The sequence below is a fragment of the Podarcis filfolensis genome, assembly GCF_964270895.1.
Source record: "Podarcis filfolensis genome assembly, chromosome: 9".
NCBI classification, from domain to species: Eukaryota; Metazoa; Chordata; class Lepidosauria; order Squamata; family Lacertidae; genus Podarcis; species Podarcis filfolensis.
In genome coordinates this window covers 49,148,302-49,165,921 of record NC_139610.1, presented here as the reverse complement: position 1 = coordinate 49,165,921, position 17,620 = coordinate 49,148,302, and the positions used below count along the sequence as shown (strand labels likewise).

Here is a 17,620-nt window from a genome sequence, read left to right as displayed (position 1 = left end):
CCTGCACCAGAGAGAAGAAAATTATGTTAAAACTCTGAAATTACTAAATGTGCATGTTTTGTTATATAAAGCCAAAATCAGAGATGTGGCTGAGTTACACACTTGAGCACATGCATCAATCTTTTGGGGAAATCTTTCAGCATGCGTAAATTCTTCAGCAACTCTAAAATGACTTTAGATATCAGTTTTAGAGTTTTTAACTATCTATTCTTTGCAGCTGTGATGGTGTCAGGGTAGACATCACTGGGTACCTGCCAAGATACACACCTTAGCATTCCCCATTTCCACTCCTTAGAGTCCCCTGACCCCTTTCTTACTGTGACACAGCACATAATTAAACTGTGGGATTTTCTCCCTCTAAATCTAGCGATAGCCACCAACCTGAATGACTTTGAAAGAAGGATTAGGGTCTACCTGGCCTAGTATCCTTTTTCAAATACTGCCTAGCCACATACATGTCGGGATGCTCTGCCAGAGACACTCTTCTTCTAATTGTGAAGGTTATGGGACAACCCAGCGAGATGGGTGGGATATAAATTACTACTACTACTACTATTTGCTATTTAACCTCCATTAATTTGTCTAAGAGCAACATGTTCATATCTAGATGTTTATATTTTAGCTTAATACGCCAAGATATAAACGAGCCACTCATGGCCACTTCACTCCATCCTTTGCTAACAGACCAAGATGTTTTCCAGTTAGCTATACTTTCCCATTTCATGAACCATGCCATGAAACTGTGGTTAACTACTTTGGAACATGCAAGGAGACAAAGCCATGGTTTGAAAATGGCTTCATATTCTTGCTTATTCTGAAGCCATTATTTGGTTCTATTGAAGCAAGAAACTATACCTAACTTGAATGTTTCCTGGTTGGTTGGTTGGTTTGCTGGCTTGCCTGAATGCAAGGTCAAGGTGGCTGCATGTGAGGGCACAAGGCTCAAGGTTCATTCCTATCTCAGCTTATTAAACGAATATATGATCATCTGAATGCAGCTATTAATTCTAATTTTAACACAGCATCTCTTAGGAGAGTGCAGAGCAATTCAGAATACTTGCTTCACAAATATGAAGAAAAATACTGGCAACATGTTTCCAGTCATCCATATATTCCCCCCCCCCAGCTGGGCATTTGTACAAAAATAATAAATAAATAAATAAATAAATAAATAAATTCAGACAAGGGAACTCAGTGGAAGGTTTTAGCAAAGAAGACAAGAGACATTTGTCAATGGATATTTCTCCTTGAAGCACATTAGAGCTGATTCTAACCATTTTCCTTTCACTTCCTTATACCCCAAATCAGTACTTTTAAAATTATACTATCTCTAAAGTAGCACCATTTGCATCAATTGCTGCACTGTTGTTTTCTTCCTGACTTCTTCTCCCTAAACTTTTCAAGAGACTATGAACTAATAGTCTTCCTGTCACTACTTATTCTAATACTTACTGTAACATCTTTGGAATTACTGTTGCATTGCCTCTCACAAAAGATGCTCTCAACTAGAATATTTCTTATCAATCTCTATGCTAAGCTTAGCACTATTCTTAAACCAGCTTCAATTTAATTCAGCATATGAACAAGGAGCAGATCCATTGAATAAGAACAAACTGGGTTTTACATAGCCACTTCCACAATACAAGAGATTTCCAACATTTTACAACCTGATAACAACCAGCTGAATTCCCCATCCAATGAACTCATTTTTCCTTTAGTCCCGTAACCCGAAGACTTGAGTAAAACCGTGTTTCCATTTTATTTTCCTTTATGGCTAAATCCTGTGAAAACCTAACAGGAACTGTCCCAGCAGGCTGCATTAATATTTTGAGAAGAATGTAAGGATAATACCTGAGCATTAGCTGTATTTTCCATTTAAAACTTACAAAGAAATCAAGTGCAGAAGTCCTTATCCTTGCAAACCTGAGTTCTCCAAGTAAAAATCACTAGAAAGGCAGCTCGTTTAGCAAGTTTCTGTAAATCCTTTGCAACTGCAAAGCGAAGCTTGAGGTACATACATACAACAGCAATTCTGAGCAACGGTTTCTAGAACTTTCTTCCAGACTTCCAATGTACATAAAATATATAAAGCATATGTAAAATACTAAATTGTTAAGCCTAATCAAAGAAAACTAGAAAATGCAGAAAGTAGGCTGGATCAACATGATAAATAGGTGATGTCAAATTACATCACAAGATTGACATGCAGGTGGAGTTTATTAGGAATGGCTAATGGGTCATTTGGAGGAGTCTGGAGGACTGAATTAGGTCCACAGCCTGGAGGTTCTCCAACGTTGTCCTAAGTTTATAAAATCAGCAGATCCTTAAAGATCCAATGTTTTTAAAAGCCCAAAAGAACCTACCGTATTTTTCGCACCATAGGGCGCACCGGACCATAGGGCGCACCCAGTTTTTTTGGGGGGAAATAAAGGGGAAAAATTATTTTCCCCCCAGGGGCGGGGCTGGGGCGGGGGAAGCTCGAGCTTCCCCCGACCCCAGCCCCCAAACAGGCAGCTCTCTGCAAGCCGTGGGAGCGCTCCCACTGCTTGCGGAGAGGTCCGCGAAGCCTGGGCGCGCTGATCTCAGCGCGCGCAGGCTTCGGCATGCTGGCAACTCTCTGCAAGCAGCGGGACCGCTCCCGCTGTTTGCGGAGAGGTCCGCGAAGCCTGGGCGCGCTGATCTCAGGGCGCGCAGGCTTCGGCATGCTGGCAACTCTCTGCAAGCAGCGGGACCGCTCCCGCTGTTTGCGGAGAGGTCCGCGAAGCCTGGGCGCGCTGATCTCAGCGCGCGCAGGCTTCGGCATGCTGGCAACTCTCCGCAAGCAGCGGGACCGCTCCCGCTGTTTGCGGAGAGGTCCGCGAAGCCTGGGCGCGCTGATCTCAGCGCGCGCAGGCTTCGGCATGCTGGCAACTCTCCGCAAGCAGCGGGAGCCCAGCGCTGGGCTCCCGCTGCTTGCAGAGAGGTGTGCGAAGCCTGGAGAGCGTGAGGGGTCGGTGCGCACCGACCTCTCTCACTCTCCAGGCTTCAGCGAAAGCCTGCATTCGCACCATAGGACGCACACACATTTCCCCTTCATTTTTGGAGGGGAAAAAGTGCGTCCTATGGTGCGAAAAATACGGTAATCAGTTGATTTGTGTTCAAAGGGCACATGCCTAGGAAAAAGAGAAATATTTGTTTTGTTGTGGTGCAGAATAAAAAGCACACTTGTGGCTTTCCAAGTTATCCAGGGAAGTCCTGCACATCAGTTCCAGGTTATGAACAATCTGCAGAGCTACCTCTCATGCTTTCAGTTTGGCCGCCTACTGCAAAATCAGAATCACAATGACAAGACTCTACAGAAGGCAGGAGCCTTGTCTCCGAAGAAATGCCACAGAAGCATTCAGAAGCCAGCCGTGCACTCTACAAAGCCTGCACTGGTCCCATAAATTAATGGCCCCCACTGGCACCGTGAACAGGTAAAGCATGAGCTCAAGATGAAGCTTCTGTGGAGTGAGGGAATCACAGCCATCGCAACAACACACCTGGTCTCAAAATAGAAAGCTCTTGTAACACAGAGATTTACTATATAAGAACGGGATAGTGTCAGTTTTTTTAAACCCATTGCTAATTAATAAATCCTCGATTATTTTTAAAGTTTGTTGTCAGGGAACTGACATCGGAGCCAGAGGTGGAGGCAAGGCTCCCAAGCGATGCTGGAGAAGGGCCCAGCAGGGAGAGAGGGAGCTCATCGGCTGGGGAAGGAAATCAGCGTAACACCAGGGATAAAGGGGGAGAGATGGGGGAATCGGCGAGGGGGCTCCAGGACTCCTCGCCGGAGACCAGCGGGGAGAGCACGGGTCCTCCGCTACCCACACGCACCCTGCGCAGAAGACTTCCGCGCAGGGAAAGTAGGCGTAGACTTGGTGTCAAAGAACTTCTTTGCTGGAAGAAGTTCAAGAAACGCCCACTGACGGATTCTGCTAGAGACTGAAACAGCCACGAAGTGAAGGGCTGTCCAGCCAGAAAAAGGTTTAACCAGGCAACCTAGCCAGGAGTGGCAGCAACTTACGCACGAGCAACCCCATATAACCATTACATTTGTGATCTATATAACTGAAAATATTCAAGTATCTATTAATCAGGGATGAGTTTAAAGAAACTAACATTATCCAATTTATGCACCGCAGTCTTATTTAGTAGGTTGGCTTTAACAGGTGGCTCACTATAACACAATGTGATTTATAACAGAAGCTGTGAAAAAGCTTGCTGTTACTGGCAGCATGGCCGCCAAGGCACACCTATTCAGATGTAAATAAATGTAGGTGTCACTTCCTTTCCGTAGTCCTCTAGCATTTGTGTTTTATTACTTCTCAGAGGTGGTGACCCAAGGTGATTGACCGTAAACATTAACACCCAGAAAGCACCGGCCTGGATGTTTTATAATGGCTGTTTTCTATATAAATAAACTGCTTCTGAGTTTGCTTCTGTGGATATTTTAAAGACTTTTGTCAGCGGAACCCCCTAGAATATCCTGTACATCTATCATATCTCAAGTCATAGCAGATTCCTATGTAGAGAGACTCTAGCAAACATGATCATTCCAAGCTTAAAATATGCTTCTCAGAGGCGGAGCTAGCTGCTGTTTCCGTGGGGGCGGGGCTAGCATCCCGGGGGGGGTGCGGTGGCGGTGAGCATCCCCAGGGGGACGCCGCCCGCAGCGATGTCACCCCCCCTCAGGGATGACACCCGGGGCGGGGCGCACCCCCCTTTCTCTGCCAGTGATGCTTCTAAAAGGAACCAACAAGGCCTGTTTCTGTGCGCATGTGATACATCACTTCCAATCTGCAAGCCACTGCCTGTTGCGCCTATTAGTTGTAAGAGCAGTAACAGCTTTCAAAAGGTGAGTGCCATTTTTAATGTACTCTGGTGCATCTACCTCCCATTACACTGACACTACACACAATCCAGACAAAGTGAAGTACTTTTAAGTGCTGTTAATTTAAATAGAAGACACAAAATCAATGGGACACAGAAGAGCTTAACTGTGGCTGGAGAGAGGGTTGAGTGGAATGGCAGTACAGTTAAGAACAACATAATGATATAACATCATTTCTATTCACAGAATGATTTCTCCAATCTTTTTATTTATGCTGAAGTCGGATCAAGATGTGGCTGTTTGTCTCTGGATGTTTTAATGGATAACATGCACATGCGTGAGAACACTGCATCACAATAATTGACTTGTGTATGACAGTCCCTATTATTTTCATTGAAAAATGCCAATCTCTCTGCTGCCTTATTGTGAAATCAGTTTGACATTAGTGAATTATTCCTGTCCAGAGGACAGGACCCATAAAGTGTTTACAATGCAGCCCTGTTATAGTGCTTAAGGTTCTTGACGCAGGCAGTTTATGATGCAATGCATCCAGTATCATACTGTCTAAAAGAGACAGTCACTTACCTTTTTGACTTCATACTTAATTGCCAGTTTGACACGACTCAACGAAGCTCTGTGCCTTTGTGTTTCAACTGGCTCAGCCTCCAAATCTCCATTTAGAATGGATTCTACCTCTTCAGAGTCTCGGCAGAGATCAAGGACGCCAACCACAAAATCCTTGCATTGCATAGACAGCTTGCGATAGTCATTCTAAAAAGCAGACAATAGATATTGAGTCACATCATTCATGTGGAACTGATTTAGTAATGTGCATTTATTTAGCATATGTACATTCTGCAGTTGACTGTCTAGGCTGGATTGCACATTTCTGCCCTCTTTTTCGTGCATGGTATTCAAACGATACTTGAATTTGCATAGCAACACAGATACCAACATGCACACTGAGACAGGGAAGAAAGACAAATGCAGCACTATGCAGGTCCTCAAATTAGTGTATTATTAATTGTAATGATTTATTCTATTTACTGTGGCTTTCCACAAAAGCTGCATCAAAACGGCTTACAGATCCATTAAATACACAAGGCTTGAAAACATTTAAAAAACAAATACATAAAAGAACGGTTTATCTAAAAAGTGCTCATGCAGCAATGAACCTAACCCCACCCAACTGAAAGATGAGGTCAAAAATCGCACTGTGTTATAATCCAAATTAATCCACCAAAAGCCTAGGTAAACAGGAATTTCTTAGCCTGGCATCTGAAAGCTGACAGTGATGGCACCAGGCATGTTCTTCTGGGGAGAGCATTCTATCAATGGGGACCAACCACTGAACAAGCCAGTTCTTACCACCCTCCACACATTTCTCAGAAGGGGCACACAGAGAGGAGCCTCTGATGACGATCACCAAGATCCCGGTAGGTTCACAGGAGGAATGTACAGTAAAGGCTGCTCTCATATTTGGTTTTGGTCCAAGAGGACCAAAGTAATCAAGAGCAGCAGTTCACGGGGCAGGATGCTAGAGTATTCCATATGATGGGTACAAGTCAATCACTTTATTATCTCACCTCTCCCTTCTGCTACTCCAGTTGTCATTCATTTGTCTCTTACATTCTACGGCTCTCTGTAAATCTGTTATTACTGTCTGTCACCTCTGAAAAATGGTCCTTGTGTTCAGAAACTCCTTAGCACACCAATCTCATGGAATTCTTTTCAGCACCGTTAATTTTAGTATTTAAGTCTTGAGCCTGGTTGCTTTCACTACAGAAGTGCTGAATACATTGATAATGTACCTCTCTCTTTCCTGCCCCATTTTAGAACTTTGCTTTGAATATGTCCCAACTTCCTCCTTATTCTCCCTTATTTCAGAAAAACATTTAGGGTTGCTATTCTATGCCACTTACATGGGAGAAAGTTCTCTTGAAATCAATGGAGCTTACTTATGAATACACTGTAAAACTCAGAGTAGCCAGCATCACTATGGCTACACCTATGACTTCAGAAATCATTATCTCCCTGTCCTAAGATTACAGAAAGGTGAAGACTCTAAAATTAAGGAGCTGATTTCATTTGTTTCCTGCTTTCTTAGCTGTGACTTCAGAGTCCCTCGAAAGCCTTAGCTACAATAAATAATTAACTTTTTTTTAAAACCACATGATCAACTTGGGTTGTTAAAAACTTGGGCCAAGCAGATCCATGCAAAGTTCAGAAAGTCTGAAGCAACCTCATGCATTAGACTGCAATGCTACACTCAGTTACCTGGGAGTAAGTCCAACTGAACTCAATGGGACTTACTCCTTCAGAGTGGACATACATAGGATTGTGCTGTAAATCACCAGTGGTAGCTCAACACACACCACCTCAAATCTGGCAAAAGTAGACCAGGCAGCAGCAGGTCAGTATATGTGGGTCAGTGTGCAAGCTCAGCACATGCTAAAGTGACATGGTTGACTCCATCCAAGTAGTCATAAGAAGTGGTTCTGCTTAATTGCTTGCAGGACCTGAAGCTTTTAGCGGGGGGGGGGGGGGGGAGAGCAATGACACTTGTGATAAAATTATGTGATGAGACCACTATCTTTCTCATCTTCCCAGCTGCCTCTTGCACAACACCCATCGAACTACTTCTCCATAGCCAAAGGAGAGAAGCCTCTTTCAAACAGTGGCGTAGCAAGGTCAGGTGATACCCGGTGCGGAAAATTTCTTGTCACCCCTCTCCCCAATTGAAATTATTAAAAGAAGGAAAAATAATATACTTAAAGTTGCAAGTGTTATTTTCTGGTTTATTTACTTAACATTGTGAGCATAAGCACTTAAAACCTCCCCCCCCAACTTCGTTCTCTGCAAATTTTGAAATCGCATCATCAAAATCAATTCCTTTTGCTACTTTTTTTCAATTCAACCTTGTGAAGGAGCGGCCTGAGGGGTCCATTGAAAAGGGAGACAAAGCTAATAAGCACCTGAGCACTTAAGCAGCTCTTTTGTGTCAAGACTTGGAGCAACAAGCTTGCAACCCGCCCACCCGCCTGTCAAAGGAGGGGAGCTGTCCTTCAAAGCCTGCCTGTAGGGGAGCCAGCGGAGAAAATTGGCTGGCTTCAGCTGCGCCTGGGGGATTCTCCCCACCTTCCTCTACGGAAAGGCAGCAGTGGGGCAGTCTGCCTGCCTCCTCCAACTCAGCCGCCCTACAGCTGGGAGGGAGGCAGCGGATGGACCGTTTGGGGTAGCGCGGAGCCTGCAAGTGCCGAAGCCACCGTGTCTCTCCTAGGAGAGACGCGTGGCTTGGGCACGCTGCAGGGCCCGCAGTGAGTGCCACCTGGCATTTTGTCACCCCCCTCAGTGGTGGCACCCAGGGCGACCCGCCCCTACCGCACCCCCTTCCTCCACCCCTGCTTTCAACACACACATTTAATCCTCTTTCGTATGCTTGATTTATTATAAAGTTTAGTACTAAGTCTCAACTAAGCAATTACACAAACCTCAGAGTGCAAATGGTATTATCTGTAAAGCGTCTAACACATTTTAAACTTGCTCTGCAAATAAGAACGCAATTATGACAACTAGCTGCGATCTCCCTAGAGAACCGTCCTAAAGGGCGGTTGAAATTAGGGCAGCTTGCTCACTTGTTAGTGACACTGCTCTTCTTGTCAGATTTTTGCCGTTGTTCTCATTCTTCCATGGGAGTTGCATCTGGAAACCCAGGCCAGCCACTTCTCCTTTGCCTGGGAAGCTGTTTGAAAGCACCCCTGGCTTCTTCTTAAAACCTTTGCTACCGAGTTAGAGCTGCTCTAACTCATATGTATAAGAATAGACATTATTGGGCAAAGCATGGGTCAATAATCACAGCAAAAGCAGCATGGCATGAGGAAGGACCATTGCTCAGTAGCAGAGTGTCTGCTTTGAATCTCTAAATGGGGCTAGAAATGAAACCCCAGGGAGCTTCTACCAGTCAGTGCAGACAATACAGAGCTAGCTAGATAGACCAAGGATCAGCCTAAATATAAGGCAGCTTCCTATGTGCCTTACATACTCATTTTAGCAAAAGGGAAGAGAATTTAGTGTTCGATCTATCCAGATATGTTTGTTTCTGATTTTTCTAGAAAAAGGCTTCAGCTCTAGCTGGTAGAATTATTATTATTTTAAAGTCATTGTTTTAATGTGTGTGTGCGTGCATTACTATCTTTGACAAGGATACAGTAATGAAAGTGGATTTTAAATATCAGGACTGATGCAAGTCCTGAAAAAAATAAATCTCAGTGTGTTGGTATTGCTCCTTAATCACTCAAGATTTTTTCAGCATTATTCAAGTCCAACCAATCATGCCAAAGCATCTATAAAAGAATAATGCCAGCTAGATCTCCTTGACAAGAGATAATCTAATGAGCAAGAACTGCTGTTCTTTTAACAAATTAGAAGTTTTAAATTTCTGCAAAGTTGCAATATCCTTAATAGAATGAGCATTTCCTCACAGTTGCCAACAGTCCTAAGTTAAGAGCCCTGGAATTCATCTATGCCAGGCATGTGGGGATATGCAGCGTGAGAAGGCAAAAACCTACTGCATTTGCTCTGCCTCAAACGTTAATGAATGGCTGCATGATTCAAGTGATAAGCCTGATCCATTATAGAATGGAAAATCCTTCTCTGTCCCATTTTAGCCATAGACTCTGTTGAAGAAAGCAACCTCCTGGACAATCAGATAAACCAGGACAACCAATTAAAACCCGTGATTCTATGCTTTCTCGCTGTCTCTCGCTTTGCTTTCAGAAGTGTCAGTAGGTATGCTCTCTTCAAAGCTTTTGGCATTCCGATAGCTTTGAACAGGCATTTCTATCTCAAATCCTGTAGGCAAGGTATTATCTCATATTTGATTCTCCTCTCAGCACAGGACAGGGTAAGCAGTAGCAGACAATTTCATTCTCACTTCCATTCAGTTTCCCCTACTGAAGCCCAAATCAGTTCTATATTAGACCAATTGCATTGCTTCAGACAACAACATTTCGGTGCCATAGTTCTTCCTAGTGTCATGGTTTCAAATTCATCCCTCATACTGGTCCACCCCACCTATCTCCGGCTGCCACCACCAGACTTTACATTTCAAAGCCTTTCCCCACTAGTTATGAGGCAACGAATGACTGTGTGCCTCTAGCAGCCACAACACAGTAGTCCCTTCTCTATGTTAACATTTGCAAACAATGCATATCCCAGACACATTGCACAAGAAAGTTTTGAGACCTTCTGATAAAAGCCATCCAAAATCCTTAAGGATACGTATTGCATGGCCAGGTTGACATTGTTTGTTGCAAATAAACGTAAGAGATGTTTGAAAACTTTCCAAAAAGTTATAAAGAAGACTGGAGTTTTGCCAACGGGCCCTCTAAACGAGATAGTGGTTGATGACTCCTCCTTGTTGCTGATTAGATTGCTTTGTCAAGTTTGGACGCTGATAGGTATTGGTGTCCCATTCAAAATAAAAGGATTAAGTTCTGCTTAAAAATAAATAAATCTTTATTTACTTACTAAATATTTTATCCAGCCCTTCCTCCAAGGAGTTCAGGATTTCCCTGGCCTGCAACACAGTTCGTCAAGGCACACTAGTTAAATGGGTTGACAACAGGCAACCAATGTTAGTGGTGGAACTGGGTTTCATAAATAAAGCAGTAAGATGCCTTGAGGGGCTGGCTTCTCGTAGTATAATGTAATCCATCAGTGTAATGGAGCAACAAAGACAAACAAACCCCACAAAAACCTACAAAGTAACATTAACACCAAAGCCTGAATAGAAAAACCAATCTGCCCCATATGTATATATATTAGTGGCTTACAAAGTAGGCCTAGCATTAGGGGATGCAAATGATCCCATTCTAATGCTCACATTCTCCATCCTTGAACAAGCACAACAAGCTCTTGAATCTGTGCCTTGAATCTTGAATCTGTTAAAGACAGATCTATTTCTTTCTTCTGGAATGGACGGGAGATTCCATCACCAGCTTTACTTAGCCTTTAATCGACAGTGGAACTTCCAAAGGTTACCTGTGCCTTCAAATGATATGCACTGGAGGTGTGTGGGTGGGTGGGTGGATTTTACTTTTTCTAACCTATCTTGAAGACTTTCCCCAAAGAAATTTACGTTACAGAATACAGTCGTACCTTGGTTTTTGAACAGCGTAGTTGTCGAACATTTTGGCTCCTGAACTCCACAAACTGGGACTGTTCCGGTTTGCGAACTATTTTTGGAAGTTGAACGTCCAATGGGGGTTCCGACTGGCTGCAAGAGCTTCCTGCAGCCAATCAGAAGCTGCGCTTTGGTTTCTGAACATTTTGGAAGTTGAATAGACTTCCGGAATGGATTCCATTTGACTTCCAAGGTACGACTGTATGTCATTTAAAGACTATGACATGCAGTTACGGTCTTAACTTGCTACTGTATGGGCTGGAATCATTTGCTCTGTTGGTACATAGTACAAGAACGGTATAAGAACAAACATAGGTAAATGCTGTTGTTTCTGAGTGTAAGTCAAAGCTGACACCTTAGTATTTAGGTGCTGTCACTGTTTGCTTGGGTCTTATCTCTCCCAGTCTTCGCCAGAAACTTTTGTTCTATTAATAATATGATCTATGATCAGTTACAGTCAGTAAACTACAACGTCACGCTTCAATTAACTTCATGCTTTATGAGAAGCTGGGATAGTAGAGCCAAGCCTTGAAAGAGTATATTATGGACTGTAATAGCTGCACGTTCAACTTCCAGGATTATAGTCTTCCTTCAAACAATATTTTTGTAACTTCAATAAGTCAATTTTATCTGGATACAGAAGATCTGGATACAGAAAATAAAAAGTAAGGAAGAAACGTATTTCTGCACTACACAACAATGCATCAAATGTATTATACACTACACAACAAGGAATCATCTTAGAGTTTCAGTACAATGCATAAAATAAAGATTCACAAATCTACAATTTAATAAACTGCTGTGTTTCAGGATGCATTGGAACAAGATGAGGTGCTTTCCTTGGTATGAGGTTGTAGTAAAAAACTGTGTAAATGAACAAAATGATGAAGTAATTACGTATTTAACTATTCAAATCCAAATCTAATACCATGCTTACAAAATATGCAACTTGCAAAAAGGCTAAGTTTAATTTTTCACCGCACTTCCATCTACAATGGAAGGGCCACTGAAGGAGCTGAAATGTGCTGTAGCAGATATTAAGTTGTACATTATGTCTGGCACTGCAGTGTTAAAATACCCACATAACCATATACCATCACCGCCAGCCCATGCTGCCCACCCACATTTATCTCTTTAAAACTCTCTCTGCTCGGAACAGGCCTTGCAGATTAATGTGTCTTTTGCCTCCTCACAATAATTTAGGGAAAAGTTAATTAGAGAAGCGGAATCCAACACTGACCCAGAAGGAACCCATTAAAATGTTTGCTGCAGCTGGATAAAATTGCCATTTGTAGAACCAATTTTGTTTACAATCTGCATCCACCATCCCAGTTTCTTTTTTCAGAAAGACCTACTTCAGGATAGGGCTATCCTCTGTAACTTTATCAGGCATTTTAAGAACATGGGCATCATAAAGGGGCAGAGCAGAGTAATGCTTATCAGAGTCCAGTTAATGAAAAATTTGGAAAAAGAGAGACTAGTCGGCATGCTATGACTCCATTATATGTATAGATGATCATCAGACAGAAAGGTGGGACATCTGGATAGATTTTAACAGCTGGCTCTTGGCACACTAATAAATTTCTGGCAGATGAATGAGCGGTGTCCTTCTGAGAGGGAAATGACAAATGTGCGTAGCTTTTATAACTTGTAAACAACAATCTAGAAGTGTGAATAGAAACAGGAATACTCATTTAGGACCTAGCACTTGCTTTTTCTTCTGGTAGCTCAGATGACATTATTGCAACAGAGTGCACTTTAATAAAAACAATTATGTTCTGTTACAGTGAACAAACCTGTTTTCATCTATTCCAAGGGGAGTATTGCGTTTTTTCTGATTACACCCGGCGCTTATGAAGTATTTTCATTTAAAGCAAAATGGTGTTTTCAAAAAACATCCAGACATCGCAGCAGCAATATTAACAGGAACAGATAAAGTGAGGGAAAATAAATGTGAAGTGTTTTAATCCACCGAAGCCAATGCAGCACGCAGAGAAGGCACAGAAAAAAAGAAGAAGCCTTACCTTGAATTCTTTTTCAATATTAGCCAGTTTAGCAAGCTCATTACTGAGTTCTAGAGCAGTGAGAACCGGGTCTTCGCTGGACAGAGACAGGTAGGCAGGGCTTGCCAAGCCCTTGTATGCATTTATCCTTGACCTGGAATGGCTGAAAGAATCATGCTTTTGTTTCTCAGTACAATCGTTGCACTTGCAGAAATAATCATGAGGTCTCTCTATCCTCGCCCCTTTCATTAACAGCATGTGCACCACCTCATACTTCTGACAATGGGCTGCTAAAATGATGGGTGTGATGTCTGGGGAGAATCGGGTGCCATCTTCGTCGTAAGAATAAAAGTCATCATCCTGGAGCTCCTGCTCACAAGGGCTCAGAGTCAGCCGCTTGCTAGCTGCAAACCCGGGATGATTCAAGATTGCTTCCACAATCCGGACATACCCTTTGCTAATTGCAAGTAGCAGGGCATCTCCGATCCGTGCCAGGTTCTCCTTCTTCAACAGAAGTTCTGTCACTTCCAAATGTTCATTCCCCACAGCGAGCTGCAAGGCATTTTGGCCCATGTAGTCGACACAGTTGACATTCAAAGTTTTTGACTCTTCTAGCATTTTGCGTACCACAGGGATGTTCCCATACTCTGCCGCGTCCAGAAAGCGTTCTTCCTCTGCCGTAAGACTTGTGCCCCTCTCGTTGAACATAAAAGCTGGACCTCTGATTGCTTGCCGCCTTCCCTTTTCCCTCATCACAGTCATGCGTCTCAAAGAAGGGCTTCCATCAATGGTCCTAATGAGCAGAAACAATACATTTGGAATATTTTTATAGCTGTCATTGTCTTGGAAGAGCCTCTCTAGAAATCTACACTTGGGCTAGAGTGGCCCAAGTTAAATATGCATACAATAGGTGAACATAGGTCAATCACAAAAAAAATCCACACTGCACACCTGGATTAATTGATAATGACCGCTCCCCACTTCAAATGGGGGGTGCTTTTTGTGTGGCCGCACACAGCCCCCTGATCCCACACGAATCCCGGCAATTAGGCCTGGCTTCACCTCCCCAAGCTGGATACCTGGAGGTTCCCACCCAACCTCAGACAATAAACCAATCCCAGCTGGGGAGGTGTTGCCAGGGAAGTCAACCAGGTAGGGTTGGGACCACCCTGCACACACAATAGAACAGGCTTCCTCAACCTCGGCCCTCCAGATGTTTAGAGACTACAATTCCCATCATCCCTGACCACTGGTCCTGCTAGCTAGGGATCATGGGAGTTGTAGGCCAAAACATCTGGGGGGGGCCGAGGTTGAGGAAGCCTGCAGTAGAGGGTGGAACTTACCTGGGAGTTCGTCTCCCTACATCTGAAGGTTTAATAAAGTTGTGGCCAATTTTAATCCCATAACACGTTGTCATGAGTCATTATTCCACCCGGGGGTCACCTGGGGTCAGGGGGGGGTCTCCACCTGGCCATGCAATAAGAATTTAACAACCACATACAGAGCAACACCATTACAGCTCACTTAGAACAGCAGGCGGTCATAGCAATATCCCTTGCAGTCTTGAAGAGGCATAGCTTCTTACAGACCACCTTCTGTGTTTTCCATTTTCACAGACCCAAGCACAAGTTTCTGGACCATTGACCACTATCATCCCTGACTGGTAGTCATGTTGGCGGGAGCCGATGGAGGTGGAGTCCAACTGCATCTGAAAGGCTACAACTCCCTCATACTTACAAGGCCGTGCAGAACACTTTGAAACCACAGGCTTTCATTTCCTTCTTCCCTTGCACCCTAGTACCCACCTCACTCGGGATGGTGAAGAATAATAAATTCAGCAAATGAAACTCAGTTTTTATAGGGTGAGAACATTCTTCTAAATGTACAGTGTTTTGTCAGCGGAGATAAATAGCCCAATAAATATATTGTGACAATGTCATATATTTGATGTGCCCGATATGTCTTCCCAAAAGAAATTACTATTAGAAAGTAGCTTGTATTTCATTGACAAGACTCTTGCCTGGCATTTGAAAAAGCATTTTTCTTTTCTGTGGTCCTGCATATCCAGATAGCTAGCTAAAGGGAACATATATAATCAAATAAAATAAGGAACCAAGATGCACTGTAATTCCTGCACAACCAAATTGGCTATTGAAGTTTGAGAATTTAATGCCGATGTGGTTTTTTAAATCTACTTACTGTGTAATGGCGGTTGCTTGTGATAAATTTTCTGGCAGGAGATTCCATGGGGGTGGAATTTACTGTGATAAATGTTAGTTATTATTCAAGTATGTTTTAAATATATGGTTACTAGGAAAGTAGTCCTGAGACCTTCAGGAATAATGCAATGTTTAAATAAAATTGCAATTATAATAATAATCAATGTTAATGAAAATATTGTTGCTGTAACAGTTCAAGAATTAGACACCAAAACTCACTATGCCACAGTTAAGCACTTTTCAGTCCAATCAATTTCAAAGGGAGAACACTTAACAGTCCTCCTGAAATCAATGAAACAAAAAAGTTATTAATTGTAGCAGACAGTAGGTTAATTATTCTATCCTGTTTGTCCTTATCAACTGAGAGCATGGAAAACTAGCACCTAACAGCATGTGCAACAAAAGCCATACTCAAACTGCCATACATTTGTTACCCTACAGGTAAGGTAGAAAGCAGAGGTGCCAACCACAGCCAGCATGGCCAATGCTCAGGGATGATGGGAGTTGTAGTCTAAAGTATCTGGAGGACACCAGGTTGAGGAGAATGGTAGCGTGCAAACACTGAATAGCAGGCAAACTCAGTTATTTTCCTCTGAAAATGACAGCTAGCATGTTTTACGATAATGGTATTTCAATCAATCTAAATTTTAAACATAGTGGAAATCACAAAAGATGCAAGTGTTTGTTTCACATGAAAATGTGATAAAATAATTATCCTAGCATGTTTTGAGTATCATAAGGTCTTCAACAGGGGAGAAAGAATCTAAAGTGCTCATTAACAGATCATATTACAAAACGCTTTCTAAAAACACCTGCCATTAACAGACTGAGTAGCACACTCTCTGAGAATTTGTGAATGGGTGCAGTCCTCTTTTTCTACCCACCTCTAACCGGACCCAGTTCTAAATTAACTGCAGTAATTTAAAAAAAAAAACAAAAAACCAAATTTCCTCCTAATGATTTCCTGTCAGACGTTAAAATCTATTTTTAAAAACATTTGCTAGAAGGGCAATTATTAAAAAATAACTTGTAAAAATGGGGAATTTTCTGGAAGTCTTCTAGAGAAATGGTTCATGTTAGCATGAAAGGATGGAGTCCTGGCATGTTAGTGTGAGACCATGATGGGAATTTTTTCATCACTGGGTAGGTTCATATTCTTTTTCAATACAGTGATACCTCTGGTTACGAACTTAATTCGTTCCGGAGGTCCGTTCGTAACCTGAAACTGTTCTTAACCTGAAGTACCACTTTAGCTAATGGGGCCTCCTGCTGCCGCCGTGCCACCAGCGCACGATTTCTGTTCTCATCCCGAGGTAAAGTTCTTAACCCGAGGTACTATTTCCAGTTTAGCGGAGTCTGTAACCCAAAGTGTTTGTAACCCGAAGTGTTTGTAACCCAAGGTACCACGGTATTCCCATTCATGTATTTCACAAAGAGCCACACAAACAATTTATACAGTGGAACCTTGGGTTGCGGACGTAATCCATGACGGAGGCACATCCGCAACCCGCAGTGTTCGCATCCTGAAGCGCCGCTTCTGTGCAGGCTCCGGTGTGATTTGGCGCTTCTGCGCATGCGGCGAAACTTGGAAGTAACCCATTCCGGTACTTCCGGGTTTCCTGCAGTCCGCAACCCAAAAACACGTAACCTGAAGTGGCCATAACATGAGGTATGACTGTACTTCCCATTTATCTCATCCCAGTCTTTCTTCCCCTCCGCCCCCCCCCAACAAATACTGAACTGCTGGAAAAGTCGGAGGGAAAATTTTTAATCTTAGAATATGTTTATAATTTGAAACATTTTGTAAAGAACATCCACTGTGACGCATTGCAGCAAACTGAGACAAAGTATACAATACTAGCAGCGCCGCCCCTGCCATTAGACAGGGGGCAAATGCCACCTAAGGCAGCAGATGCTGGGAAGTGGGGAGTAGCAGCAAGTTGTTGGGATGAGAGAGCAGTGTAGGCCAAGAAGCCTGTCCTGAGCCCTCTAAAACAGCCTTAAGAGGATGCTGTTCCATCATCAGTGCTGAAACAAGGTTTGAATGGCCTGCCTTGCAAACTTCTGCAGATGGGACTGGGGAAATGTGGCGCCATCTTATCCTTCACTCAAGGCAACAACATGACTCACGTTGGCCCTGAAGACTCGTATGAATAAGCAGCAATACTGCCTGAATTAAAAAATGGATACCATTAGCAGCCTTTTTTCTTTTACCTAAATATTCGGTTTTAAACTTAAAGGCTATAGGGTGCTGTTTAAAAACAACCCTCTCTCTCTCTCTCTCTCTCTCAAACTTTAATTAATGGAATTTGAAAGCATTTGCTACTTACAAAGCTAAACCCAGCAAAATATTACTAGA

General features: G+C 42.9%; 1 protein-coding gene across 1 annotated transcript in view; it reads right to left on the bottom strand.

Annotated features, from left to right (window-relative positions):
• TRPC3 (transient receptor potential cation channel subfamily C member 3) overlaps positions 1-17,620 on the bottom strand; it is a 70,094-nt gene that overhangs the window by 38,271 nt on the left and 14,203 nt on the right. The window contains exons 2-3 of the mRNA XM_083571137.1: positions 13,064-13,835; positions 5,441-5,626 (exon numbers count right to left, since the gene is read on the bottom strand). Coding sequence (XP_083427263.1) covers positions 5,441-5,626; positions 13,064-13,835 — 958 coding nt within the window. The remainder of the gene's footprint in view (positions 1-5,440; positions 5,627-13,063; positions 13,836-17,620) is intronic.